Below are 25,933 nucleotides of genomic sequence, written 5' to 3' on the forward strand. Positions count from 1 at the left end.
AGGCGCGCACAGTAGGCAGATATTTGTTCAGTAAGGAAGTGGCGTCATTTACGTTTCCCGAACCGTAAATGACGCCATTTTTGTTTAGCTTTATTCAAGAAGAGTAATGTGCATACATTCAGGTAAAAAATAATAATATCACAAGTAAAAGACAGATTAAATAACATACAGTACATAAAGGAAAGTACAAATGAAAGACAGTAATATACAGAATATAAAATAAAATAAACCAATGAAGACGCATTTAAATAGGGAATTGATTATTTAAATAGAGGTCTCAGGGGAAAAGGTTTTATAATAATGCAGACATTTGTTACATTTGTTGTTCTTAATTAAAAGTAGTGGTTTCAGTCAGGACTTTAACTCTAGATTAAAAATTGATTCAATTAATCCACGCTCGTTTGTTTTGATTTGGAGGCGCACGTGAAGTGACAATTTACGTTTAATTTCGCTCAGCATTGTCGGTGGTAAAATACAATTCATTTCCTGAAAGCACGCATCCGATCCATACTGCATGAAACCTGGAAGTTAGTATCCATACTGAAATGTTCAGTATACTGAGGTGGACCCAAAAGCTGCATACTGAATGACCACGAGGGTTCAGTATACTGAAACTCTACTGAAAAGTACGTACTGCATACTGAACTGTGACATTCAGAAAGGGCCATTGTTCCGACTTGAGCAGGTGTTCATGTACCTTTTACAACTCTGAATATAGTTTTTTACGACGTGTCTGATAATAATAATAATAAATACGGGGTGGGTAACCGGTGTAACAGAACATTTTTAACCCGCGGCCCCTGAAATGTTTAATCCGGCCGTGCCTACTGGGCTCTGTCACTATCGAGTAAATTCTCTCATTTTGTGAGAAATTGTAACATAACAATTCAAACACATTTGCGTCTGTTTGAGGGAGTGATATAGATTTTTTCCCCAGCCATAATGGTATAATCATCAATGTTAAAGTTTTTGACAGTGATAGGATCAGCAGCTTTGTCGCTCCGAGTCTCCGGGCAGGAGGAGCTTACCGTCGGTTAACCATTAACCAAACAGCCCAGCAAATATGGCCAACCGAGCGGACCTGAGGACCCTCCGCACCCGGTAAGCCCTGACATTTCCAGTGCCACCAATTAACAGGCAGATAAACAGTTTACTTCAGTCGGCAGCAACTCCAGAGACCAAGCTGGTTGGTAATGTTATCAAACTGAGGGAGCTAGCGTTAGCGGGCACTAGCTTGATGGGTAACATTTTTAAATGGAACCGGTGTGTTGCTATTTCGTGTACAAACAAAGTGTCCTGCAAACTACCAACTTAATATTTCGACGTTAAAACGAGGTTATTTTCTCAAACTACCATGTGGCTTGAACAGGTCGAAGTTTTGAGGTGTAACATCCTCGGTGCTATCTGGTCTAAGTTCACCGGTGTTGTGTTGCCGGGTGCTTCATGTCTGTTTGCCTTCGTGGCTCTCCGCAGGCAGGCAGGCAGGGAGCTTCTACAATACACAAACTAATGCAGCTTGTTTTCAACTCACAGAGGAGGAGAAGGGGTTGTAAGGATGTTGTATCTTTATTTACATAATTGAAGACTTAACTACACTTATGTCTGCTTTTGTAAGTTCTGAACCTGTTAATTGAAAAACCTTTTTGGCTGACTTTGATCTGGTTTTATTTTGATTGTCAGAGTTTGGCATTGATTTTAAGTCAAACCAACAAATAACAAATAATTGTCACTATGGTGGTGATTTTACAGGGTTGAGATATGTCATACAAAACATGTATATGTCATGAGTAGACACAAGCTTTTATACAATGTTAAAGACACATTTTGACATTTACAAACTAGTTTTGTTTAATTGCAAGTTCGGTAGTTTTGTTAAACTCCAAATAAGAATTATTTAAATAGTAAATAATTCTTTTTTTGTTAATTTTCCTTTCACAACAAGTGCTAGGGTTACGAAGGAACAAAACCACCCTTCAAGCCTTTAAACAAAGAATCTGACTCACACACACACAGAAAAACAATGCACACTGAAAAACAACACAAACAGACATCCAGAGGCTGGTGCTACCCATATTGTGACCCTAAATGACATCGAGAGGATCAAACTTTAAGGAGTCTTATGTTTAAAGCACTCAAGGGGATGATGTCTGTTTCTGTTTTGTCTCTTAACATCTAACCAGAGAAAAAATTGTTAAGCCCTCCCCTAAACAAGAACCCAATAGGCCTTTACAAGTGATTTAAAAAGGCTTTGTTCAGGAGTCAATGTGCTCACCACAGCTATCAGTAAATCATGACCAGGCCTCATTCTTTCTTTATCACACAGGCCTTTTACTAAACTTTGGACATCATGTACTTTTTACAGGTGGAATACTTGCAGAACCTGTTCTTCCTGAATAACTTTAAGTTTTCTAATATTTAACGTAGCCCAGTGTTGAAAGTAGCATTAGTTTTAAGGAGAGAAAAGGAGGAGACTTGCTGAGATAGAGATCTGTTATTCATGTGGGACTGAGAGCCGAAGGGACGTGAAGTTTATTGTGGAATGCGTGCGAAGGAGATCAACATAATGGTCAAAGCGTGTTCAGGAGAGAAGAGGCGAAGGAAGGGTGAATAATTGAATTCTCCATACAGCGAGGCTGTGTGTTCAATAGTGACAATAAGGGCATTATTTATCAGCCAAGAGTTTGCTAATTTGATGTGTGTGTGTGTGTGTGCGTGCGTGCGTGCGTGCGTGCGTGCGTGTGTGTGTGTGCGTGTGCGTGCGTGTGTGTGCGTTAATGAGCATCTTAGTTGAAGTGTGAAAGCAGCTGAAGAGGCAGAGAGGAGACGTAATGATCTCCAGCTGTATGAGATTTAAGATTGTTTTCCACTTCAGTAATGGCTTCTTGGCACGTTGTTCTTTCTCACTTGTTTGTGTTTACACCGATATCTCTGAAAACATAGTCATTAAGGCTGGAATTGCTGCATCTTGAAGACGCTGTTGAAACATCTATTTGGGGTTGCTAAATGATAATGATTTATCTGCTTAATTACACAAGTGCTACTTCAGTCCCACCTAATAATGTCGTCACCTCCATAAATGTGTAACTCTCCGTTGCGTGAGGTTATTCATTTTGAGTTTGCATTTTGTCTTGTGCTTCCTCTCTGCAATGTATTGCTACAATAACAGATTTCAATCTCATGCAATCACTTGTGATTTCGGTTCCTTTGTCAGGAAACAGCTTTCTAGACTGCAGGAAAAAAGGCTTTTAGCACTGCATGTGCAGGAAAAAAGATCCAGTACACCTAAGTGTTGTTTTTGTTTTACTATTATTTAAAAGTATTCATGATTATGTTGAGGGAGGTTAACCAATACTGAGCTTAAACTTATTTGATATACTCACTGGTTGCCCTTGACAACGGAAAAGTCAAGAGTCACCTTGGCATTCTTGTTCTTAGAAAACACGAGCCTGGCTCTCATATTTCAGCAGGCAGGGTTGTTGGCACACCAGCCCTGCACCTGTTTGTGAAACCTCGAATGATTGAAGAGCCAGTTTTTAATACTAAATAATTAAAACAGACGATGGCTTATTTCAGCCAACTGTACATGAAACCTTGTAGAAAATGTGAATTTGCTTTTCTTCTGCACATCATCACCATGCTGTTAGGTTAGGTTGTTTGGTGGAGTCATTGATGCTAAACCTTTGATGAGTTGCCAAAACCTAATCTTAAAAAAGAAGACAACATTAGGCGTGACAGATGTTAAAACTGATTCTACTACACAGAGGAATTCATAGTAAAAGTTTAGTGTACAGAAAGCAGAGATCTTCGTCAGGACTAATGAGCAAGGCTTCAATGATAGGAAGTCTGTGTGTACAACCACTATGTAAAAGAATACCCTACCCTAAGTATAGAAAACTGTAAAGTTCCTTATCGACTCAGCACGCATTTGAGATAAGCAAAAACAACTGAATTATCATTTACCAATTTAAAAAGCTTTGAAATAACTTAACGAACATTGCAGCTTGTAGTTAAAAACAGACTAAGAAAAACGTTGTTCACTAGAAATAAATGTGTAGTTTGATGTGAATGCAATGTAAAACAGATTATTTGTAAATTAGATGCAGTGTAAAATGTTGTTTTTCTCCCATGTCCCATTTGGTGTCACGAAAAATATAAAAAAAAGTCTTCTTTATTTTAACTAAACAACTTCTTCACACCAGCTAATACGGTCTAATCTATTTACTGACCGCACGGGAGAGCAGAGCTTCCTATTGGCAGAGGTGGTAATCCACCTAGATCCACTGATTTGACATTAACAGAAGAACCCAGCATGGTTAATTTAAAGTCTAGCTGTCCTCAGGATGTAGGACGAGCCAGCTACCTACTCAGTATGCGCATTAGAGGCTCTGCCTAAACAGCACAACAAAACAGTGTTGTGAACAAAGAACAATGAGAACAAGAGCCTTTTTTTTTTTCAACATGCAGTTCTCCTCCCAATGTTCAGTCAACCTCCCGGCTATTGTTTTGACTGTTTTTTAAGTAAACGTTAGAGATATTTTGAGATGGATTAAGCAAACAGAGCAGTGACAGAGCAGTTATTCTTTTGTAATGAAAACAATTCAAAGTCTTCCGTGTTATTAAAATTAACTGAACAATTTAACACGATTAATAGTGACATAAACTAGTATTTCCTTTTTTAGTCATTTTTAAAATGATTTAATAATATCACACACTCCATTATTGTGCTTTGATGATTTGCCTCTCTTTCCTCATTCCCAGGTCATCAACCCCAGTCAACGCCTAAGAGTGAGGATGACCATGATACTTCCATGACCTCCTTTGGTGCTGCCGTCCGAGGCCTCCCCCTGGCCTTGACATCCATGACACAAACCACCACCTCAGACTCGCGCTTCCACCCTAAATGGCGGGCGATCACTGTGGCGACTCTGCTGGCCTTAGTGCTCATGCTGTACCTGCACAGGACGGTCGGGGACAGAGACAGTACCACAGGAGGATACTACCGCAACAGGGCTCCCAATTTGCACATTCACCATGATGGTGAGGATGACCCCTTCAGGGACTCTAACAGACAAACTTCTCAAAGTCTGTCACGACACAAGAAACGGGAAAAACCTTACAATGACACATACCCGTTAAGTCCGCCGCAGAAGACAAGCAACGGTATCCGCTATCGCATCGCTGTGATTGCTGACCTGGACACAGCGTCGCGGAGTTCAAAGGATCAGACGTGGATCAGCTACATGAAGAAAGGTTACCTGACGGTGTCGGACAGCGCAGACACACTACAGGTGGAGTGGGACGCAGACACTGTCACTCTGGAGAGTCATCTAGCCGAGAAAGGACGAGGTAGAGCAACATGGACACTCACACTGATCTGTGAATTTTTACATATTTCCTCTGTAAGTGTTCTCAAACATCATGCGAGTTTCACTAATGTCTGATTAACTACAGGTATGGAGCTGTCTGAGCTCGTGGCTTTTAATGGTCACCTGTACAGTGTGGACGACCGAACCGGTGTGGTGTACAGAATCGAGGGCAACAAGGCTGTCCCCTGGGTTATTTTACCTGATGGTGACGGCTCCGTCTCCAAAGGTCAGTCATCTTTGCCAACTACTTTAATATCATAATTTGTTTCCGTAACACAACATTTACAGAGGCCCAGTCCTTACTTTCATAGCCTAATATAGCCAACAATATAATAGACTAAAAGTTATGTATGTTTCATTATTGTAGAAAGTGTTTTAGCAACGGGAGACGTGGAGCAGCAGTAAAAAACGGCGCACTAAAAAAGACGACAGATATTGTAAATTGACATGCGACATTTAAAAGGTTACCAATTCTGCCTTATGCTGATAGCCTATTTGGTTTGTACATAAAAGTAAGTTGTATTTAATTTCATCAAAATAATGCATTGTGTGCTTCTGAGCACAAACAATTACATTTGCATATGTCGTCTGACAGACGGCTGCGGCGCTTGGAGGCGGAGTCTAGAATGTTGGCGGTCCTAGTGTTAACTACTCCAGTCCCTCAGCATGTCATCCCCACCCTCTCTCTCATACTTCCACTCACATTTGGATTGCTCCATCCAATAAAGTCTTGAAAAACAAATGTAAAACTAAAGGAAAAAATTCTAACTTCATAACAAAAACATAGTTCATAGGCTGCCAGGATATCATCTCTGAGTTTGTGTTGAACATCTGTAGAAAACAACTGGCAACACAAACCAAAATTGACTGTAACTTTGAAGGCACGGTGCTCAATCGTTCTCACAGCCGTCCTGTGACTTTGTGTAGGGTTCAAGGCTGAGTGGCTGGCAGTGATGGATGAGCACCTGTATGTTGGTGGCCTGGGGAAAGAGTGGACCACCACCTCCGGGGCAGTCGTCAACAACCATCCGGAGTGGGTGAAAGTTGTCGGTTACCATGGTGATGTGGAGCACGAAAACTGGGTGCCGCACTACAATGCCCTGAGGAGCGCCACAGGGATCCAACCACCAGGTCCTGACTGAATAATTACTGTAGTTTCTCCTTCAATGCTTTAACCGAATCAGACATGTAGACGTGTTGTTTTTACTTCTTGTTATTGACAAAGATATGTTTGGGTTTTTTTAAGCCAAAAAGAAAATTGCCTTAAATGTACTTAAATTACATTGCATGATGATGTATTTGCACTTGACTGACACAGTGCTTTATCTCTGATGTTTATTTGGAGCATATTTATGAAATATATATATTTAAGAGAATCTACTGATCAAGTGCTAAAACAAAACTTTGTGTAAAAAGTGTAAATAAGTGCTGACATTTTCATACAGTCTGTCTTATTCCTTGTTTTCATACACATTTAGTAATCTCTCCCATCTTTAACTCTTTGTGTTTCATAGGTTACCTTATCCATGAATCAGCTGCGTGGAGCGAGCGTCTCCAGCGCTGGTTCTTCCTCCCTCGCCGTGCCAGTCATGAACACTACGAGGAGACAGCGGACGAGCGACGTGCCACAAACCTTCTCCTGTCCTGCCCCGCAGATTTCAGTCACATAACCGTGAGGCATGTCGGACCGCTCAACCCAACCCACGGCTTCTCCTCCTTTAAATTTGTTCCAGACACTGACGATCAGATCATTGTGGCGCTGAAATCTGAGGAAGACGCCGGCACAATAGCCACATACATCATAGCGTTTACACTCGACGGTCGGGTGCTGATGCCCGAGACAAAGATAGGAGATGTTAAGTACGAAGGGTTTGAGTTTATTTGACAAAATGTGGCTGACAGGGGCACATGTTTTCATGCAACAGGGTCGTATCAAGTTTTAAATGTTACATTCCCCTTGGAGTTCTACTGTGCAATGATACCAGTAACCCAAAGTTATACATTTCATAATTATAAAGTGTAATGACTGAGAGGAGGAAGACAAGGTAGCAGGAGAGGAGAGTGACACAGCACCTCCAAACACCGACAAATGACCAATCCCGTTAGTTAGTGTGTGACTGGTTTGAGCAGCATTGAAACAGATATGTTTTTAATGTTTTGAGTCTAAAACCAAGTCACTTCAGGGCTTTTAGATAGATATTTTTCTTAAACCTTTGTATTGAAGATGGAGGTTTGATTACAAACTACTGTTGGAAAAAAAAAAATATGCAAACAAGTATCTGTTGTTCACCAGGTGATGTTGATCTCCTCTCCTGCAGGCAAACTCTGCTGTGCAGACACTCAGGGGCAAAAAGTGAAACAGCTTTTTTAAAAGCGAGAGAAGAATGTTGAATAGGAAAATTACTTGAACTATAAGCTCATGTTTTGCCTTACCTGTAAAGAAACACTGAATATTTGTTCATTAGATTTATATTCATGTCACAGGTCCTCTCTTTTTTTCATGCATATTCAACATCTGCCTCACACACTACAGGTTTTTAGTTTCTCTGAGCAGGTCCACCTCAGGTGTTGGCTCAAATATTTAATGAACTGTTACTCTAACCAGAGAAATACCAGCTATTTAATTTAAAGATTAACTGTCATATTGCTTTTGTATCCTCTTATATGACATATAATAAAAACATCTACTTGTGGACTGTTTTATGTCAAGTTTTTTGTTTTTGTCAACACATCAACACGGGAGTTTAAGGCAAGAAATCTGAAATATTAGATTTACCATACATTTTTATTTTGTTGTTCAACAGTGTTATCTAAAACATAATCATGATACATTTTCATATTTTATCACTATAAAATCAGTAGTTTTACATTAACGACTAAATTACACAAATAACGACATGAACCAATTAAAACGGGATGGATTGCTGTCTGACCTGCTGGAACCAACAAGTGTACCACAGTATCTTAAAACACACCTCAGGAAAATGTTCTTGATTAATCTTGTTCACAGGCTTGTTCCCACGGCAATGATGTCCTGAGGTAGACCCTCCATCTTTATGGGTTTGAAGGAGCCAAGTTTAGTGTAAACGTTGAGCATCCTCCGATCACTCTGCCTCAACTCACAGAACGCTCCTCTGGAACCTTAAAAAGTACGGAAAAGAAACCAGAGGTGCTTTTATGGATTTGGTTTTTTTTTAATGTTGTGGAAGAAAAAATAGATTTATGTCATTAAACCTCTTTTAAAAAAATTCTTATTACTGCATGCCTCTACTGTGACAGTGACTCAGCAGCTCCTCCTTGTGGGGAAAATGCTGCCTGTAACACCTCAGTTTGAGAATCAGTTGCAGGACCTTTTCATGAAGCCTTTCTAAGAATGATTTGGCATTGTGTGCAGTCTCCACCTACCGCTGCTCCTGATGGAAGATAACAGCAGATCAATCATACGCTTGGTTGGAGAGGAATCAGTGACCCGGGGCAGCACTTGGATGGTGATCAGGGAGGGGAAATCCTCCAACACTGAGTCACTTACAGCCCTCTAGAGGAATGACAAAGAACATTATTTAAATATGTATAATTCATTGCCATGCTTTTCTGGAAAGCAGTAAGCTAATGTATTTGATCACCTGAATCTTGGCTGCTGCTGGTTTGGCGTTAGTTAGTGCCAGGGCGTAACCACACATCCCGATATCGTCCTCCAGGACAAGAGCGCACTGAGGGGACGGGGAGATCTCACCTGCTGACAGGCTGCAGAGAGACAGAAGGGGGGTGTTTAGACTGTGACATGAGAGCGTTAATACTGTAGGAGAGAAAATAGGCCTGCATGCTGTGATTAAAAGATGTGATGTGCACAGGCGTGTGTGTATCCAGGCTGTTCTGACTGGGGGGGCCCATATGGGGCACTGACTTGTGCAGCATGTCCACACACCCACACAGAAGAATCTCATCTATACCCTTTCTAAATTAACTTAAATTTAATCTACTTTTTTATAACCCAAAAGTGGCAACATATATCCTCTATGGCCAACTTCTCTTAGAACACTAAAACAAAGATGTTTGTTCAAATTCAAAACTGAAACTATTTAAAAACTTGCATTCAAACTCCTGCACACTGTCCCACTTGCAAATTCATTCATCAGCAATATTTCTATATCAAAAAAATTCTCGTTAGTTAATTTCCATACATGGTTATGCACCTGTCTTGTAAGATTCATATGCAGGGTAATTTACAATTTGAAGAACGCAAAATCATATTCTACATTTACATGTAAAGAAAACAACGTGCAGCATGTTGCAAAAACAAAAAAAGAATCATTGTGTTAAAATGTCCCGCCTCTGAGCAGGCAAACAGCCAATCATAGTTTAGTATTTTTGGGGTACCTTGGGTGGCCAATCAAATTTAAAGTGGGGCCTATGCCACCCCTGGCCACAGCCCTATAGGAGATTGGACTCCTACTCACCTGTCACAGATCAGTGGAGGCTCGCTCTGCATTTCCCTGAATATCTTCTGCACCTCCACCTTCAACAGAAAACAACTTGGTGTGACTGATTTGCTTTCCCTCGTGAGTGGAGGTTCCTCGCACCACACTACGACATTTTAACCAAACTGTTTCCATAGTGTCTGAGAGTCTACAGTCCGAACCTTATCTGTGGGGCAGTACGGTCGCATGCAGTAAACGGCCGTCATGGGAGGATGTCTGAACAGGTCCCTGTTTCCGTGGCACGGCAACATTCTCTGCAGGCACACAAATGCAGAATATTCAGATTATTTTTTACCTTCATTAATTAATTACTGATACATTCTTAAAATATGATACTTCCCAGATGAATTGTCATATTAAAGACATCTGTATCACAGTATAATAAATGTAAGCCGTGTCAGATCTCAAATATGTGACTGGCTGTCTGCAGACACTGCACTGCTTTCAGTTACCTGGAACTCTCCGGAGAGGCCTCCTCTGAAGCCCCAGGGTTCAGGGTCGTTGTTCATGAGCTGGGCTGAGGGCTGACCCTGCCCTCCTGAGGAGAACACACAAAACAACAGCTCGAGTTGATTCACATTTACAAATCGAGATTTGTTTTTAAAGATTAGCAACAAAGTATGTCTGGTACAGCACACATATTGTTATTACTATAAAGACAAATGCACAATAATGATGATTCTGTTCTGCAATCAAGAAATGTGTTAAAAGCATCCTGGCACTTCTGGACCTTTCAGCATCATCTGTAAGCACATTGATGATCTTCCTAAGATTTATTGAATACTTCCTGAGTTTAACTTTGTAGAATCTGTGTTCAAAATAGTGTCAATTCCTGCTACACTACAATAAGTGGTTTCATTAACTGAAGTCAAATAAAAGCTGACAAAATTTTAAATTATAAGGAAAAAATATCAATTTGCTGAGCTATTAGACACGTGATCTAACTTTGGTGTAACTAGTTTCTGTGCAGTCATTTTTCACCCTTGATTTCTTTCATGTCGTTTCACGTTGAAAGTGAACAGTGTGCTGCCATGTTTTCTGTGTCTTCAGGCTAATTAGCTCCTTGAATGTGGAATCATTTTCCTCCTTTAACATCCCTGCAGCAGCTTTTCCGCAACATGCGGTATCTTTCATGTACCAGCCTGCGTAGTTTGATCATCATTGATAGACGCTGGTTTTCTCACCTAGTGTTTTCACGTAGGCTCGGGCCATCCCGACCCCGCTCTTGATGTCACAGATGTAGTTGTAGAGGTCGTACAGGATGCTGCGATTCGGGGCGTTGGACAGACGATTGAACATCCGCACCACCGCCTCACACATGTCATCAAACTGCTTCGCTCTCGAGCACCACTCCACTGTCTGAGAGCAGAGTTTGAGTATCATTGTATAAGAACAAGAGCATGATTGACAACATTATTTACTTTTGAAGTATACACCTCTACCTTGTCCGTCTCTGCAGCAGCGGCTGCACTGTTGTTCTTGAGCCAGTCCAGCTCCTGCAGCATGGTCCTGGCTGTGGGCCCGTATTCATACGGCAGGTAAAAGAGGTCTGACAGAAGCTTCAGGTCCTCCAGGGTCAGGGGTTCTGCTGTGTACACAGGGTTCTCCCCGGGTCCAGGAACATAGGAACCCTCTGCCACATCTGTCTGCATGGGCTCGTCGTCAGAGGATTCTTTCTTAAGACGAGCCTTTAGACAAGGACCTGCAGGGATGACGAGAACAAAGGTTTCTTCATGCTATACCCATTCAGTGTTTACCTTCTTGTAATCATTAAATTCTGTGATTCCTTTTTCTTTTCATTCTCTACCTCCAGGTTGATCTGTGCTCAGAAACTCCTGCAGCCAATCAGTGAGGGCCAGGGTCAGGGCTCTCTGAGGGCTGTAGCAGGGGTCCTGCTCCTCATCGCCTGGTGATGAAGAGCACACCAAGATAGTAAGACAAAATACAGATTCAAAATGTACATGTTGTGCAACTAAACTTTGAGGTCATCATTTTATTTTTAAGACAGGATCCATGTGTTTACAACAAATGTAATTATTTCAGGCTACAGCTGGTGTAAACACTGGCATCAAATTCAGAATTGGGATATGATTTTCTACAAACAGTGAAATTTCTCAACTTCAGCATCTGATCTTTCTTAATGCTATTATCAATATAATGGTGTTTCGAGGTTTTGCAAATCATCACATTTAGTTTTTAATTAGTTTTAAAACACATCCCAATTGCTTTTGGAAAAAGAGGTCATAGTCTGAAGCAATGTGAGGGGCATTGTGGGAAAAAAATCATGCATGCAGGGTTTCAGGAAAGTTCTGACTTTGAATTTACTCAAATTTTATGACCAGCTGTGTCAACCATCTGCTACAGTGACCTATATATACCAAGTAGTCGCTTGTCTCTGTTAAGCTAGTCATGTGTGAAAAAGAAAGCATTTATCATATCAGCTTGGACAAAATGTCACTTTTTGACAATTGCCATGGTATTAGCAGACAACCCTGCACCTTTCTATAATCACTGCAAAAAATAAAAAAAATTAAGTAATGTGAAAGAAGAGTTCAATTTGAGTGCCAAGGCCAATAATTGCACCAAAAAGGCAGTTAGATAGAGCTTTACTTTCTCACCCATTTCCACATCCCTCTGTCCTCCTTCACTGTTTGCTTTGCACCATGTAGCCAGGGTGTGGATGGCCACAAAGTTTGGGTAGAACTCACAGTTGGGGTTTGTGAGGACTCCTCTCAGTTTGGGAATCAGCTCAGTGGGACGATCCTGATCATAAAAAAGATCACGATGTTTCTGACTGGTGCACATAGAGACTTCTAAAATCACAAGAATACAGTTTTGTAACAATTTGCCTTAAAGGGTCCGAGGAAAATCCTTTGGGGGTCGTAGTCGTTTGCGTGGATGTTGTCCCAGATGACTGGTGGTCTACGCAGAACAGAGGTCACCTCTTCTATGGACTCTACAGAGATTTTGTGGGACACCACTTTGGGACCTGAATAACACAAATACAAGAGAGTGTTATAAATATTTACATTTGGTGGAGTTAAATTACATCAACCCAGGCTCAGTGCAGCCTTACCTGTCCACAGTATGTCTATCCCAGGCAGCAGCCCCTCGCCCACAGTGTGCAGGTAAGAGGACTGGGACACAGTGGGAGTACAGAACGAGGCACAATAATCTGCATGCAGTGGGGAAAGAAAAGTGTGAAACAGAGGCAATAGAAGACATTTATAAAAACAGATACAGTATGTGCTTTCTTCAATTTCAGAGGAACAAACTGTCTGACCTGTAGGACAGAAGAGGAAGGTCTCAGGTTCTCCCAGGTGCTGGTACACTGCATTAGTGATGGCCACCTGAGCGTGAGCGAAGGAGCTGAAGGCCTGCTTATCAGCTGGACACATCTCAGTCTCAATATCATCAAAGAGCAGAGAGAAGGATCTGCAGCCGAACTCCTTCACCTGAGCAAGAGACAAAAGACATCCACTAAGTGAATTTTATTTGTGGCTAATAAAGCTAAACTTACTAACGTAAATGTGATAACTCCCGTTATCAAACCCATCACCTACAGCTAAATCAGTGTCATCATCTGCCTTTTGACCCACTTAGAGTTTATACAAGAGTCCAAAAAGCTGCAGACAGCTCTGATTTAATTACATCTCTTACTCCTCCCTTTACATTCAAAGTCCTACCTGATCCAGCTTCCTCTTCAGGGCGGCCACCTCCTTAGGATTAGAAAAAGTTATGTCGAGGCCAGGAGAAATTGCATACACGAAGTCAACGTTGTGTTGTTTGGCCGCAGATATCAGGGCAATGAGTTGTTCTGAAGAGATGAGAAATCTTTTACAAAAGATGCCATTTAATATGAAGTCAGCTATGCATAAGTTCCCAGTTTGGATTCATAGACATGAGCTATGATAACCCAAATCAGCTCTTAACCATTGCAACTATTTGTGAGCCACTCAAGATTATTTGTTTAGACCATAGACTTTCTTAAAGTCACGATACAGTCAATAAGACATTTGATTTATTTAAAGGTAATCATCACCACCCTTCAGTATGTAAATGGTCTTAAATTGACTTGAGCTTGTATAGCGCTTTTCTAGTCTTCTGACAACTCAAAGTGATTTTACACCGCATGTGTGTGACATGGGGCGTAAAATCACTTTCACACACTGACGGTAGAGGCTGCTATGTTAAGTGGCCATCAAAAGTAACTAATCACATTCATACACATTCATACACAGCGGACGAGGCAGCGGGAGCAACTTGGGGTTAAGAGTCTTGCCCAAGGACACATCGGACATGTTGCTGCAGGAGCTGGGGATTGAACCCCTGACCATCCAGTTGAGAGACAACTGAATCTAATAATGTCTAATGATTGATAAGAAGCCAAAAATTTAAAAAGTGGAGGGGTTCCAGTCTAAGCAATCTAACTATGTTTTAAAGGAGATAATGATTGCTCAGAGTGGGGCTTGGGAGAAATAAATACTACTGACATTTGTGACAGCAACCTTCTTTAAGCACATGATTGAAAAGATGAATTTTCATTAAAAACCTCTTAAAGCCTTTTTGGAGCTCATATAGAGGCTTCAGTATTAAATGAAGCTTAATATTTATCACAGGAGATTTCAAATGTAGATGTTTTAAATAATTATTATTTATTATGATTCAATACAGGAGGAGACATTTATCTCAGATGGCACTTAGGGTTAAATATTAAAATCCAGGAATAATTGTAACAAATCACAGTCGAAACGAACAATGTAATCAGTGATCAAATGTAATTTGCTCTTCTGCTTCAGCGACAAGTAAATAGATTCAGGATCCTGCTCAGAAACTGTTTACCATCCCGTGGATGTTTGATTATTGGGTGTATGCAGACAGGTCACCCTCGGATGTGCAGGGGAAGGACTCACCAGCCTCCTCAGGTGAGTACAGATCCCTCCAGTACATCCTGTGTTTGTAGTCATCCTTGGGGGCGTACAAGTACGTGTTCAAACCCCACTTCTGTTCTCTGCAACGCACCAGAAACAAACAACCACATCAATGTTTTACCAAAGTAAAATTCCTTATCAGTTTAAGCATACCTGGCCAATAAAGCTGATTCTAAATCTGATGTTTTGTTAGTTAAAGTTAGACACAAGATCATTGTGTGTTTTAATATGGGTATATGTGACACCTGACCACAGTCATTTTAGCACAAATAGCTACATAGTAGCTACATGTTGTTTGTCCAGTGTGTTGACACTGCTCCACAATCTCAACACTATCCTTGTCTTTTACAGGATCTGAAAAAAGTAAACATAACAAATGTAACTTCATGGACAGTCATTGTTTTCCCCCTATTGTACTGATAGTGGGAGTTTATTACTTAAGAGGCCACATACCTTTTAAACAGCTCTGATCTTTGCTCCATAGTCCATGGCCGCCCATAAAAACCTACATCAAACATGCAAAGGGCAACAAACGCAACAGATGAAGTGAAACTACCAGGAGCTTTACCATGAATACATGTTTGAAATCCTGACTGCGCTTTCACAAAATACATCTGAAGATCATTCTATCTGTATGCTTGCAGTCTTTTGTGGTTGTTTACATACTGACAGACGATCTGTATTTTCACACTGGATGCAAAGTGAAATCTGGACTCTGATCATCCAGTTTGGCGCCCCATGGTCCTGGTCCTGGTCTGCTCACCTTCCACTACTCCGCCGATGAACCGCCCCGGTTGCCCCTTGGCACAGCTCGGTGTTGACATGGTTTCTGTGAGGGTGTGGGTTTGTCTTCTTCCTCTCAGTCTTTATTTACAGTCCTCTAATGCTCAGACGTACAATAAGCTCCAGCACTGCGATATACTAAGTCACATCTCTGTACGCCAGCCTTTAATTGTAATGCCTTTTATTGCACTCTTCTCTCACGCCTGCGCAAAACCAGTGTGTATCGATAATTACGTAACATGATGCCTACATGGTCAAAAGTTGTAAATACTCTCTCAGCGAATAAGGAAAGCAGCTCTTCTTGTTTTGTGATGACAGATCACCTCAAGCTTCAGACGCATGGTGACTGAAAGCGTGAACGTCTTAAAGGGCCAGACACACTCCAACGATGTATTGCCCTGCACAGCATGAACTAATGTATTGCAAAGTTTGAAGCTGTTGCTAGTTTCCCGCCCTTGTCCCTAGTTGAGGTACATATATAGTGCAATAAAAAGTGTATTCAGGATGTATTTAAATCTGATCAGGAACATGCATTTTCAGTATTAGAAAAAACAACATCCAGGGCAGAGAAATCTCTCGTATGACTGCTTTACTGTAACACCAGACTGTATGATATCAGGTTATTTCACTCATTGCATTTTTTTATTTTAAACAATTTTATATAGTCAAGCAACGTATTGTTTCAACTGTATTTGTGTATATTGTTAGTTGTTTAAATTATTTTTCAGTGTTATATTTCATCCACTCTTTCATTGTCTAAACATCTTAATTCATAACGTAGCTATTCACTAAGCTGTCAGATATTTTTAAGTGCAGTAAAAAGTTCAATATTTACCTTTGGGATGTTTCCAAAGACTAAGCTCAGGTTGGCCTGAAAGTATAGTTCAGGTACCTTTACACCTTACCTTAGGTAAATTTCAACACTGTAATGTATTTGGTGGGGTTTTTTTTCAGTAGGGGCCATTTGTTCTGCAACTAGAGGAGTCTGTTATCTGCTGTGGGTGGAAGTCTGTTACATCTGGAGGTGTTCAGACTGTTCCTTTGGTCACATGATCTGGGGGTATTTGTGACCATAATTTACACAAATTTTTAAGCAGTGACTGATCTTAAAGCAGAGAAAGCATAACCACGTTGACCCTGCAACTACTAAGTCCAGAATGAAGAAGAGTTACAATTAAAGTTATTAGTTACACATTGTGTTTGACGTGTCATTATCATGAAACAGAAGGAGCAGAAAATAACTGGTCAACAAAGTCGTCTGAGGTTGCAAAGCAGGATGAAGTGTTGCATGTGCCAGAGCTAGATCCGTATCACATGTCAGTAGGGATGTAACGATTCACTCAACTCAAAATGAGAGTGAAGACAAATTATGAGATGACTAACAAAGATTCCTTTGATTTTTTCATGAAACACCAATGCACCTCGTAATCTCTTTGGCTCTTGCACTCGTTTGGGCAAGCGAGGCTGCAAACCCGCTGCCATGATTACGCCTGCTTGTTACAACCAACCGCCTCTGCTCTACAGCTGCTGACGCTCATGATATTACTGCGATTCATTTTTCAGAGTACTGAGGTGAACCTTGACACCTTTGAATCGATTTTGAACTGCCTCACGATGAATCTTTACATCCCTACATGTAAGTGCTTTGTTATTTGATCAGATGTCTTCAAGAATAGAGCATCACTTCAACAGCTGACTCTTTAAAGGAAGCTGCTGAGGATCTGAGCACAGCAGAGAAAGGAGTTCAAAGACTTAAAGCATGTACATTAAAAGGCACTAGATTTTTTTAAGCGTATGTGGGGTCAGGATAAATGCCCCGCAGAGCAAATTGAATGGACTTAAAAGAGAGCTTTACTACAGGACCATAAAAACATATCTAAACATCATATCAAAGTGGAAGAGTACATGCTGTCTCACTGCTTTGGTTCCTTTGGATGTAATAAAAAACAGAAACTAAAGTTACAAGGAAACACAATAAACAACCCTTTATTGTTTTTTTATATACAAATATATCAAACTTCATCATGTTAAGGAATGAAAGGATTACATTTTGTGGGTCCTAATAATAACATGTTATCAAATGAACAGTGCTACATATTTGTACATATAGACGGCGTATGTTAATAACTCCATGCAAATATCTAAGAACGAAAGATGTAAAAAAAAAAAAAAAAAAAAGGTTTGCTACATAAGTGCGAGCCTGAGGCTCTAAAAATCGTCCTTTAGTTTCTGCCACATCCAGCTTGTTCCTTTGTCCTGACATATCTCCGCTACCTCTTCAATCCTTTCTGCGCCTGTTTCAGCAGCGAATCAAAGTCCAGGTCTTCAAACCTGGTCTTAGCAGGAGACGGTTCTGCATCTTTGTTTGCATCTGAGGAAAAGAAGATCTTCATTGTTTCACACGAAAAATACAGGAGATACACCAGAGATTGATACACATGTTACAAAGTTGTCTATAGTATTGTAGCCTGGCAATTAACACTTTGAAGTCCACATTGTGGATATCCAATAAATTAGCAGAGGAATTGTTCCAAACTTTCACTCTTAACTTAAATTCATCAACACAAAGTGGACTCAACAGGAAACTTCAACTCTACTGAATCGTTGTCAGTTCCCATGACCTGTATGACTCAGAAACTTCACATTCTCCTCGTTAGTTGGATTTGTTCTGGGATGACTCTTTACTTTTATGTTTAAGGGCCTGTGTCCATTAATGGCAACTTTTGAGCTGGCAGCACCCTCTTTCAAAACAAAACCAATGCAGGCAAGAGTTTTAAAACAGACTCAGCGGTCACTTCAGAGGGAGGTAGAAGTGCTTCGAGCCTACTTCTGTAACTCAGCAACAGTAAGTACCGGTGAGACTGATACAAGGTTGTGAGCACAAAAAAAGCTGTCAATGGACACAGGCCCTGATAATGCAAAATTAATACTCTACACCCAATACTGAAAAAAGAGCAGGAGAATTCATTACAATCTACTCGTGCTGTTTTTTTGGACATGCATGGTACTGCTTTCAAAGGTATTTAAAGAAAAAAACGGAATAGCTTGACTTAAAAAGAAAACAGAAAATGAAAGTCTCACCAAGGTCAGCGTAGTCGGAGTTACAGAACTGTCTTCTTCCACCAAAGCAGATTTCAAACGGAAGCTCGTCAGCCTTCCGTAGTTTCCCGCCATTATCGATGGCTGCAAATGCATCGTCTGTGTTGTAGAAAGTGACAAAGCCGTAGTGGTCACTATGGAAACAAAAGATGCAGAGTTAATCATGGACATATAATGGGTCAGAAACACTGTTAAAGCAAAACAAAAATGTTAAAGCGTGCACACTCACCCTCTGTCTCTAAAGTGAAGTGACACACATTCCACTTCTCCAAACTGAGAGAAGCGCTCCCTCAGTTCATCGTGGGTCATAGACCTGAAGATGCGGCCGACGTACACCACCCTGCGCTCGTCCTGTATGAAAGGATGTTTATAAGTACTCATTACTTGAGCAGAAAAAACAAAAACACATGAGCTGAGATGAGATAATTGTTTACATACAATAGCTTTCAGTTTCTGGATCCTGATCTCATGCTCTCTCCTGAGACGTCTCGACTCTCTGCTGCTGCAAAGTGGGATTATTCAAACACAAGAGACTCAGATTATAGAGAGAAAACAATATGTGAAATTTAAAAATAAAGGGATGTCTACTTTTGATTTTTCTCTAATAAAACGTCTATATTGAAAACAATCATCAGATGTAGACTGACCTGTAAACATCTCTCCTGTGGCAAACCCTTGGTGATGGTGATCTGGATCTGGACGGGGACCTAGACCGTGACCAAGACTGTGACCAGGATCTGGACCTGGACCTACTGCATCTTGATCTAGAGCAAGACCACCTGCTGCGTCTGGGTGGAGAGCGGGAAATTGAGCGAGAGCAAGATGACGAACATGAGCTGCTCTCTGAACGCTTGTGACGCCGCCTGCAAGACAAAAACCAGGGATTAGAAATGCAACACGAAGAGGACCATGATAAACTGGTGTTGGACAGAGACATGGAGAGGTGATTACTTTTGTCTTTTTGGAGAGCGAGACGCAGAGCTGGAGGAGGATGACGACGATGAGGAACAAGAGCTGGAGCTGGAAAGAGGAGATCTTCTTCGGTACCTCCTCTTCTGCCTCCCTCTGATGGGAGGGCTGGGTGGAGGTGTAGGGAGGGTGCAGGGCGGTGTCCTGTCTTCAGCTTCTGAAATACAGTTTTTGACTGCAGCAGATCTGTCAGACAGCGACGTTAGTTCATCTGTGGGTGGGTTTGTTTCTGATCTGGGTCTGGGTTCCTCGGCTGGATGCTGCATCACAGAGGTATTATCAGAGGTATTAGCATCCCTGATGGTGGAGTCAGCTCCACCTGTGGAGGTCAGATTGTGCCATTCAGCAGCATGTGTAGTCACCTGAGATTTATCATCCTCCAAAATAGAGAGTCTTCTACTCTGAGTAGCACCTGAAGGTGAGCGGTCTGACCCGCAGTAATCATGATCAGAGGATATATACGAGTATATGTGAGCAGCAGGGATCTCTGGGAGGTTGGCGTGTGTCTTCCTAGACGGCAGAGGCCGGGGGTCAATTATCTGAATGACCTTGGGTGGAGGATTCTTGCGTCTCGCAGGCAGAGCTTGCTCAGTGCTGAGGACGATTTCAGTGCCGAGGGGTTCAGGGATGGCCACACTCTCCGATGTTTGAAGATTCAGTGGATTCCCGAGGGTTGAGTATGAAGAGCTTAAATATTCATGTGTTTCCACAGGGGGTGTCAGTGGAGTCTCGTTCAAGTTTCCATATGTCTGTAGGTTTGAAGGTGAGGTAGCAATAACAAGTTTGGACTCCACTCTCTCCTCCTTAGCTAAAGGGGGGGAGATATTAAAAAGACGTTTAAGAACAGGAGACATGAGCATCCAACAATAGTGTCATCGGTCGTCTGATCACTCACCTTGTGTTTCCTCAAACTGTTCCAGCAGGCTAGTAACATCCGCAGCTTCAATACCTGATGAAGAGGGTCAATAAGAGACACGATAAGATTACTTTTGGAGATGCTTTTAATGTCTCAGGACCTAATTAATCAATATCACAGAGAGGGAGTGATGTTGAAGTGAACATCAGCACTGCTGTGAGTAAGTTGTAGCCACAAGGACGCAGCCGAGCGCTGGATTGTGATATCTAGTACATCTCTATTTCCAGTGCGATGTTGCATTTATACAATAGTTCAACGACCATCATATAGTAGAAAAAAAAAACAGATCATACTTTTTTGCTCCACTGAATCAACTGGCTTCACATCTTAACAGAAACTGACCCGTTGCCAAGCAATCCATTCTCCTGCGCTCTACTTTGCTTGTGTCCATGGTTACCACTGAGCAACTATATTTATTTTCAGTACTAGCTAGATCAATCAGGAGAACACTTTGGTAGTCCCAGTGCTGATGTACTCAATATTAACACTCTTTAAATGCCTTGTCCAATCAGACCACTCAGTTGGAACTAACTGGTGTATCTTTCCGATCGACTATTCTGATTGGACAATAGGCAGTCTGTGAGTGCTGATATAGCGAACTACATCACTGGGACTTCTCATAATATGTATCACCCCGTCTGGGCCAGGTGATCTGAATTCAGTTAGTCTACATCAGTGTTTCACTGACCTTGGTTCCTTGGAGCCCCCGTACTTGTATCTAAGAAAAGCCGGGAACCCCAAGGACCCAACCGGGAAAAATCGATATGTGCCTGACAGAGATGAAGTTTAATCGTAAAAGTGTGATCATCTCCAGCATGAGGCAGTGCTGATTTTCAGTACATCATTTCCTCCTACCTAAACCCTACATTGTTTTAGCGTCATCCCTCCATATGTCAATTGAACACATGCAGCTTTAGCCACTTCATAGTGTCAGATTTAAGAACAGTTTACCTGAGTCAGCTGAAGCACTCTGCACTCTACAGTCAAACTGAAGAGGAGGTGATAGCTCCTTCGGTGGAGATTCCCTGGAAGGAACCTCTGCCAATATCTCCTTCAAAGGTACATCTATGGGAACCAGCATCAGACTTGGTGACGGGTCAGTCTTTGGTTTTATGCATTTCTGAGGTTGAGGTTTCTTCTCCGCTGAAGAAGATCGGATTTGCGTTGTGGTTTGGCACAAAGCTTTAGATCTACAGGAGACGGCTGAGGCCATCTCAGAACACTTGTTGAGGATTTCTGTGTTAAGTGAAAACATTTCAGGCTTTGGTGTTATGGATGAGGGCTGTCTTTGTGGAAAAGTACCTGAGGATTCATATTGGATTTCCTGAACGGGCCTCGGCGGGTTTGAGTCTCTGTTGAGGAACTCCGCTTTGGACCCAGGTGAGGAGTTGTCGGTTGATGATGTAGGTGATGTAGTTTGGGTGACAGGCAGTGGGAGGAGGACTGGGTTTGGGGGATCAATACTGAGAGTGGTACGTTTCTTTACTGGACTTCTTTTACTATCTGGTACATTTACATTTATGTCCGCAGAGACACTTGCAGGTGAGGTGCTTTCGGTCCTTGAGCGCTTTAATCCACTGCCACACTGATGGGTGGAGGGTTTGGCCTCTGAGGGGTGAGGCCTGGGTGGAGCAGAGGTGTGATGTGTTTTGTAAACAGGAGTTTGAGCTCTATGCAGGTGATCAGCATCATTACTTTTTACATCTGGGTGGTGTTGTGCTGCCTTTGGTCCACAGTTGATTTGAACTTGTCCATGTAAACAGAGGATGGGGGTCAGCTCTTTTGGGGGCTCGGGAACAGAGGGCCACTTGGTGGTGTTGTTCCCCAGTTTCTCCACCAGGGGCTGCCTCTTTTGGCGCAGTTGTCTGTACTGTTGCAGGCTGAGGGATTTAGCCTTTGTCTCAACTTTAAGTGGCAAAACATCAGCCTTGTTCGCACCTGATGTCGAGTTTTGGGGTTTAATTGTTGGACCAGCTGGATTTTCAAGAGCTTTTGATACAATCTGACTCTTTAAAATCTTTTCATCCAATACCTTTTCCTCGGATTCATCAAATGAAGCCACTTGAACGGGGCCAAAGCTCACCCTCTTCTTCTCTCTGGCTGCCGGAGTTTTGGATGAGTTCCCATTCAACAACATACTCTTCCTCACTTTCCCATCATCTTCCTCTTCTTTCTTCTTCGCCCCCTTCACGGTGACCTCATCATCAGACACAACATTAATCTCTTCATCGCTCTCTTCAGAGGGTCTCTCGTACTTCCACACCTCCCCCTGAGAGAATAATGTGTGATCTCGCCTCCCTTTGCCCCCCTCCTCCTCCACATGCAGCTTCAGACAGTACGAGTGCATGATCCTCACCAGGTTGACCAGAGACGAGGAGGTGAAGACCTCAACTTCAGCTTCTGCTTTCTTGTTCTTAGACAATTCACTTTGGTGTTTGAACATCTTTTGAGGGCTGTTTCTCCCTCTCTTGCTCTCCTCTTCTTTATCTACTTCAATCTTAATTGCACATTTTACATCGGTGGATTTGGATCTTGATCTAAGTCTCTCAACGAGTGAAAGTTCCTGAAGAGAGGAATAAAAGACAAACATGTTCAATCTTTGGCGACTAAATCTTTACAGCAGAATGGGTCTTTTTGTAAATACATAATAACTTCACTTCAGTTTATAGACACGTAAAGCCGTTTTCACACATGCACTGCCAAAAACGACAGGCACACTGCCCCTGAAATCTTCCTGATTTGCTTGTTCACACATTCATCCTAACAGCAGGAGACTATCCCGGTCAGGAGGACCTGAGTGTGCACTCACCACTGAGTTGTCCCTACGCTCCGGGTGTGAGAGGAGCTTTGTGTCTGGCAGGGTGTCAAAGGGAGACAGGGTCCCGTCATCATCCTCCACACTGTCAAGCATCTCTGTCAGGGCTGACAGCAGGGTCTCACTCTCCTCCTCAACTGCATTCTTATCCTGATGAGTCAAAAACACACGATTTATTGATTCATAAGCCAAATTCAGGGTCAGGGGTCATTAAGGTAAAAAAAAAAAACTCATGACAGAAGTGAAGATAAAATGTCCAAAGGCAACACAAAAGTTTAGAGTGATGATCTGGTTTAATTCTGACCTCTGATGTGACAGTTGAGTCTTCAAAAATGGCGAGGATTGAGTGATCCACACAGGACTGCTCATCCATCTCAATGACGTCCACATCATGTTGTCTTAAAACCACCTGAAAAGTCAAAATAAATTATAATAACAATAAATGGGGTAAATTAAATTAAAGCGACATTCTTTCTATATCTGACAGAAAATCTTTTCAGTCTCTAAAAGTCATAAATGTCGTGATTTGGAGCGCCGGTAGCCTAGTGCAGGAGTTCCCAAACATTTCAGCTCGGGATCCCCCCAAAAAACTGTGCTAGAGAGACTGGGGACTCCCACTGTTCTTATTTATGAAATTTATTGTAAGAAAGGCTGGCAACAGAACACCAGTAATCTCCATGTATAAACTGTAAGACTGAGTGTATATACACAATTTAATAAACAGATACACGGGTGATGTCTGTGTGTATCATGATTCTTAGGGAGAAACAGACACCTACATTGTTGCAGTCATGTGCAAACTTACTTACATATATATATATATGTATATATATATATATCACTTTAATTTCAGCATGTTATAATTAACTATAGTTGTATTTAAAATCAACTACTTTTTGTATGTATTTTCACAATAATTAGTCAAATGTGCTATTTGAAATCATTAAAAAAAATGTGTATGATCATGGAAGGCATCTTGCGACCCCCCTCAGATGCTCAAGTCCTGTAGAGTAGTCGGCCCAGGTTCGAATCCAACCTGTGGCTGCTTTACAGCGAGTCACTTCTCCTGTCCTGGCTCTTAATTAAAAGAATAAAATCCCAAAAATAAATCTTTAAAAAAAAAAAAAAAAAGAAGAAAGAATAAAAATGTCATTTGTCAAACCACCTCTCCAAAATCTAACACATTAACCTCAACCTTTAAAACCATTACTCGTCTCATGTCAAGAGGGACTGCTGTTTCCAAACAGCATGTTTATTTCACCCAACTTATCGAGTATAAAACTCCTCACTTAGAAAAGATAAATGTAGTATTAATCTATCAGTGACTTTATATGGACAAGGTTTAACATCTGTATAATGACACAAGCAAATGGGCTGTTTAATATCAGTAAGGTTACTCTTCTAAAGTCTTGAGGACGAAACGGTTCAAGCAGGAACATAGAGGGGACATGAGGCCACAGAGGCGGATCGCCATCATGGGAACAGGCTCCACCAGCAGCAGGGTGAGGGTCTTTACTGTGACGTAATGGGAGACGGAAACGCAATAAATGTGTATGCCTCCCAGTTAGAAAAAAAGACCCAACCTTAAACACATCAAAATAATGAGTATGTGTTGAGGAGATAATAAGGAGCTCGGTGTAGAGACAGGGCTAAAGGGGTGCAGCCTCGTCTGAACATCCTGTACTTTACAGGAAATGAACCGGCCTCTCTCACTTTCACACATTCATTTTACTGACGGTACAGATGACCACGATTCAGTTCACCAGACAGAACACTAACACACGGGTATTGGCGCTAGATAAACCGAGTTAACAGCGGCTCGGTGGACTCCCCGGTCACTACCTCAGTAGTACTACTACTACACCGTGTAAGCCACGTGTCGCCATGCACGCATGTGGCCTCGAAACAGCCTCTATTAAAACATGGAAATCTGCTCGTGTTCGGCCACGTTGATGTCAAATGAGCTGAAATGAGAAACCCAGTACCTCATTGTGAGTGTTGCTGGTCAGAAAGTCCCGTTTACAGGCATTTAAATCCCCGTCTTTCCCTTTCCACCGCGCCGCCATCTTGCTGCACCACATGGTCTACTACTGGCAGGCCGGGACGAGACACGTGGGCACCGGCTACAAACACCGACCTGAGATCAGATAGTCTCCGCCAAATTCATCCGTGAGAGTGAGGAGATGAGTAGAAAACGTATCCCAGGTCAGCTATGTGGATTTCGGCTGTTAACCATTGGTTTCATATAATTTTACTTTAAAAACTTGTTTTTTTTATGTTCTAAAATAAGAAATGTACTGAAACAGTTTTTTGTATTTACTAGAAAATAATTGAAAATACTTTATTGTTCAGTTTTACATGCAGGGGCTTAAATGTGTCTTTGGCTTGCCTGTGCAAATATTAATTTAACCAGGGTAGCACATTAAAAAAAAAGAAGAAAATACAACATGTACAAAATGAAATTTGAATGAAAAAAACAAAACATTTTGTTGTAGGCCTACTTAGTAGAAAAAAGTGAGTATACTGATTGAGGAAACATTTCTTTCACCTATCAGATATCTGTCACATTTAAGTAA

General features: G+C 41.6%; 3 protein-coding genes across 4 annotated transcripts; 1 reads left to right on the forward strand and 2 right to left on the reverse strand.

Annotated features, from left to right (window-relative positions):
• Nucleotides 1-836: 836 nt before the first annotated feature.
• Nucleotides 837-8,059, forward strand: cant1b (calcium activated nucleotidase 1b). 2 transcript variants are annotated; one of them, XM_061050744.1, is made up of 5 exons: nt 837-1,101; nt 4,759-5,346; nt 5,452-5,592; nt 6,294-6,497; nt 6,881-8,059. In XM_061050744.1, the coding sequence occupies exons 2-5, from the start codon at nt 4,809-4,811 to the stop codon at nt 7,249-7,251; spliced, it is 1,254 nt and encodes a 417-aa protein (XP_060906727.1). In that variant the 5' UTR covers nt 837-1,101; nt 4,759-4,808; the 3' UTR covers nt 7,252-8,059. The 2 variants fall into 2 exon arrangements, with proteins under 2 accessions (XP_060906727.1, XP_060906716.1); XM_061050733.1 differs by lacking the exon at nt 837-1,101 and adding an exon at nt 2,447-2,603.
• A 73-nt stretch (nt 8,060-8,132) lies between these two features.
• On the reverse strand, nt 8,133-15,875 carry ogal (O-GlcNAcase like). The gene is made up of 17 exons (XM_061050709.1): nt 15,539-15,875; nt 15,229-15,280; nt 14,758-14,855; nt 13,531-13,661; nt 13,128-13,299; nt 12,921-13,019; nt 12,694-12,833; nt 12,463-12,607; nt 11,652-11,750; nt 11,287-11,546; nt 11,029-11,203; nt 10,297-10,382; nt 10,006-10,098; nt 9,824-9,882; nt 8,990-9,110; nt 8,772-8,901; nt 8,133-8,507 (listed from the first exon to the last, which is right to left on the reverse strand). The coding sequence occupies exons 1-17, from the start codon at nt 15,597-15,599 to the stop codon at nt 8,371-8,373; spliced, it is 2,058 nt and encodes a 685-aa protein (XP_060906692.1). The 5' UTR covers nt 15,600-15,875; the 3' UTR covers nt 8,133-8,370.
• A 1,642-nt stretch (nt 15,876-17,517) lies between these two features.
• Nucleotides 17,518-25,484, reverse strand: si:dkey-93h22.8 (uncharacterized protein LOC449943 homolog). Its single transcript, XM_061050609.1, has 11 exons — nt 25,343-25,484; nt 23,662-23,766; nt 23,352-23,507; nt 21,494-23,105; nt 20,522-20,575; nt 19,609-20,434; nt 19,305-19,520; nt 19,096-19,159; nt 18,887-19,008; nt 18,640-18,791; nt 17,518-17,929 (listed from the first exon to the last, which is right to left on the reverse strand). The coding sequence occupies exons 1-11, from the start codon at nt 25,436-25,438 to the stop codon at nt 17,829-17,831; spliced, it is 3,504 nt and encodes a 1,167-aa protein (XP_060906592.1). The 5' UTR covers nt 25,439-25,484; the 3' UTR covers nt 17,518-17,828.
• Between the last annotated feature and the right edge of the window lie 449 nt (nt 25,485-25,933).

Source organism: Labrus mixtus, chromosome 2 (genome assembly GCF_963584025.1).
Source record: "Labrus mixtus chromosome 2, fLabMix1.1, whole genome shotgun sequence".
In the NCBI taxonomy this organism is placed as follows: Eukaryota; Metazoa; Chordata; class Actinopteri; order Labriformes; family Labridae; genus Labrus; species Labrus mixtus.

What these genes read in the sequence shown, in the direction of transcription:
- ogal (XM_061050709.1), bottom strand. Translation starts at nt 15,599, where the DNA reads ATGTCAACACCGAGCTGTGCCAAGGGGCAACCGGGGCGGTTCATCGGC. An exon ending in TGAAGAGGAAGCTGGATCAG is followed by an intron (nt 13,300 to 13,530) that starts GTAGGACTTTGA and finishes TCTCTTGCTCAG; the next exon opens with GTGAAGGAGTTCGGCTGCAG. An exon ending in CTTCCTCTTCTGTCCTACAG is followed by an intron (nt 13,020 to 13,127) that starts GTCAGACAGTTT and finishes CACTGCATGCAG; the next exon opens with ATTATTGTGCCTCGTTCTGT.
- cant1b (XM_061050733.1), top strand. Translation starts at nt 2,540, where the DNA reads ATGCGTGCGAAGGAGATCAACATAATGGTCAAAGCGTGTTCAGGAGAG. An exon ending in AGAGAAGAGGCGAAGGAAGG is followed by an intron (nt 2,604 to 4,758) that starts GTGAATAATTGA and finishes CCTCATTCCCAG; the next exon opens with GTCATCAACCCCAGTCAACG. An exon ending in TCTAGCCGAGAAAGGACGAG is followed by an intron (nt 5,347 to 5,451) that starts GTAGAGCAACAT and finishes GATTAACTACAG; the next exon opens with GTATGGAGCTGTCTGAGCTC.
- si:dkey-93h22.8 (XM_061050609.1), bottom strand. Translation starts at nt 25,438, where the DNA reads ATGTGGTGCAGCAAGATGGCGGCGCGGTGGAAAGGGAAAGACGGGGAT. An exon ending in ACTCAACTGTCACATCAGAG is followed by an intron (nt 23,508 to 23,661) that starts GTCAGAATTAAA and finishes TTGACTCATCAG; the next exon opens with GATAAGAATGCAGTTGAGGA. An exon ending in TCCAGAAACTGAAAGCTATT is followed by an intron (nt 19,009 to 19,095) that starts GTATGTAAACAA and finishes CCTTTCATACAG; the next exon opens with GACGAGCGCAGGGTGGTGTA.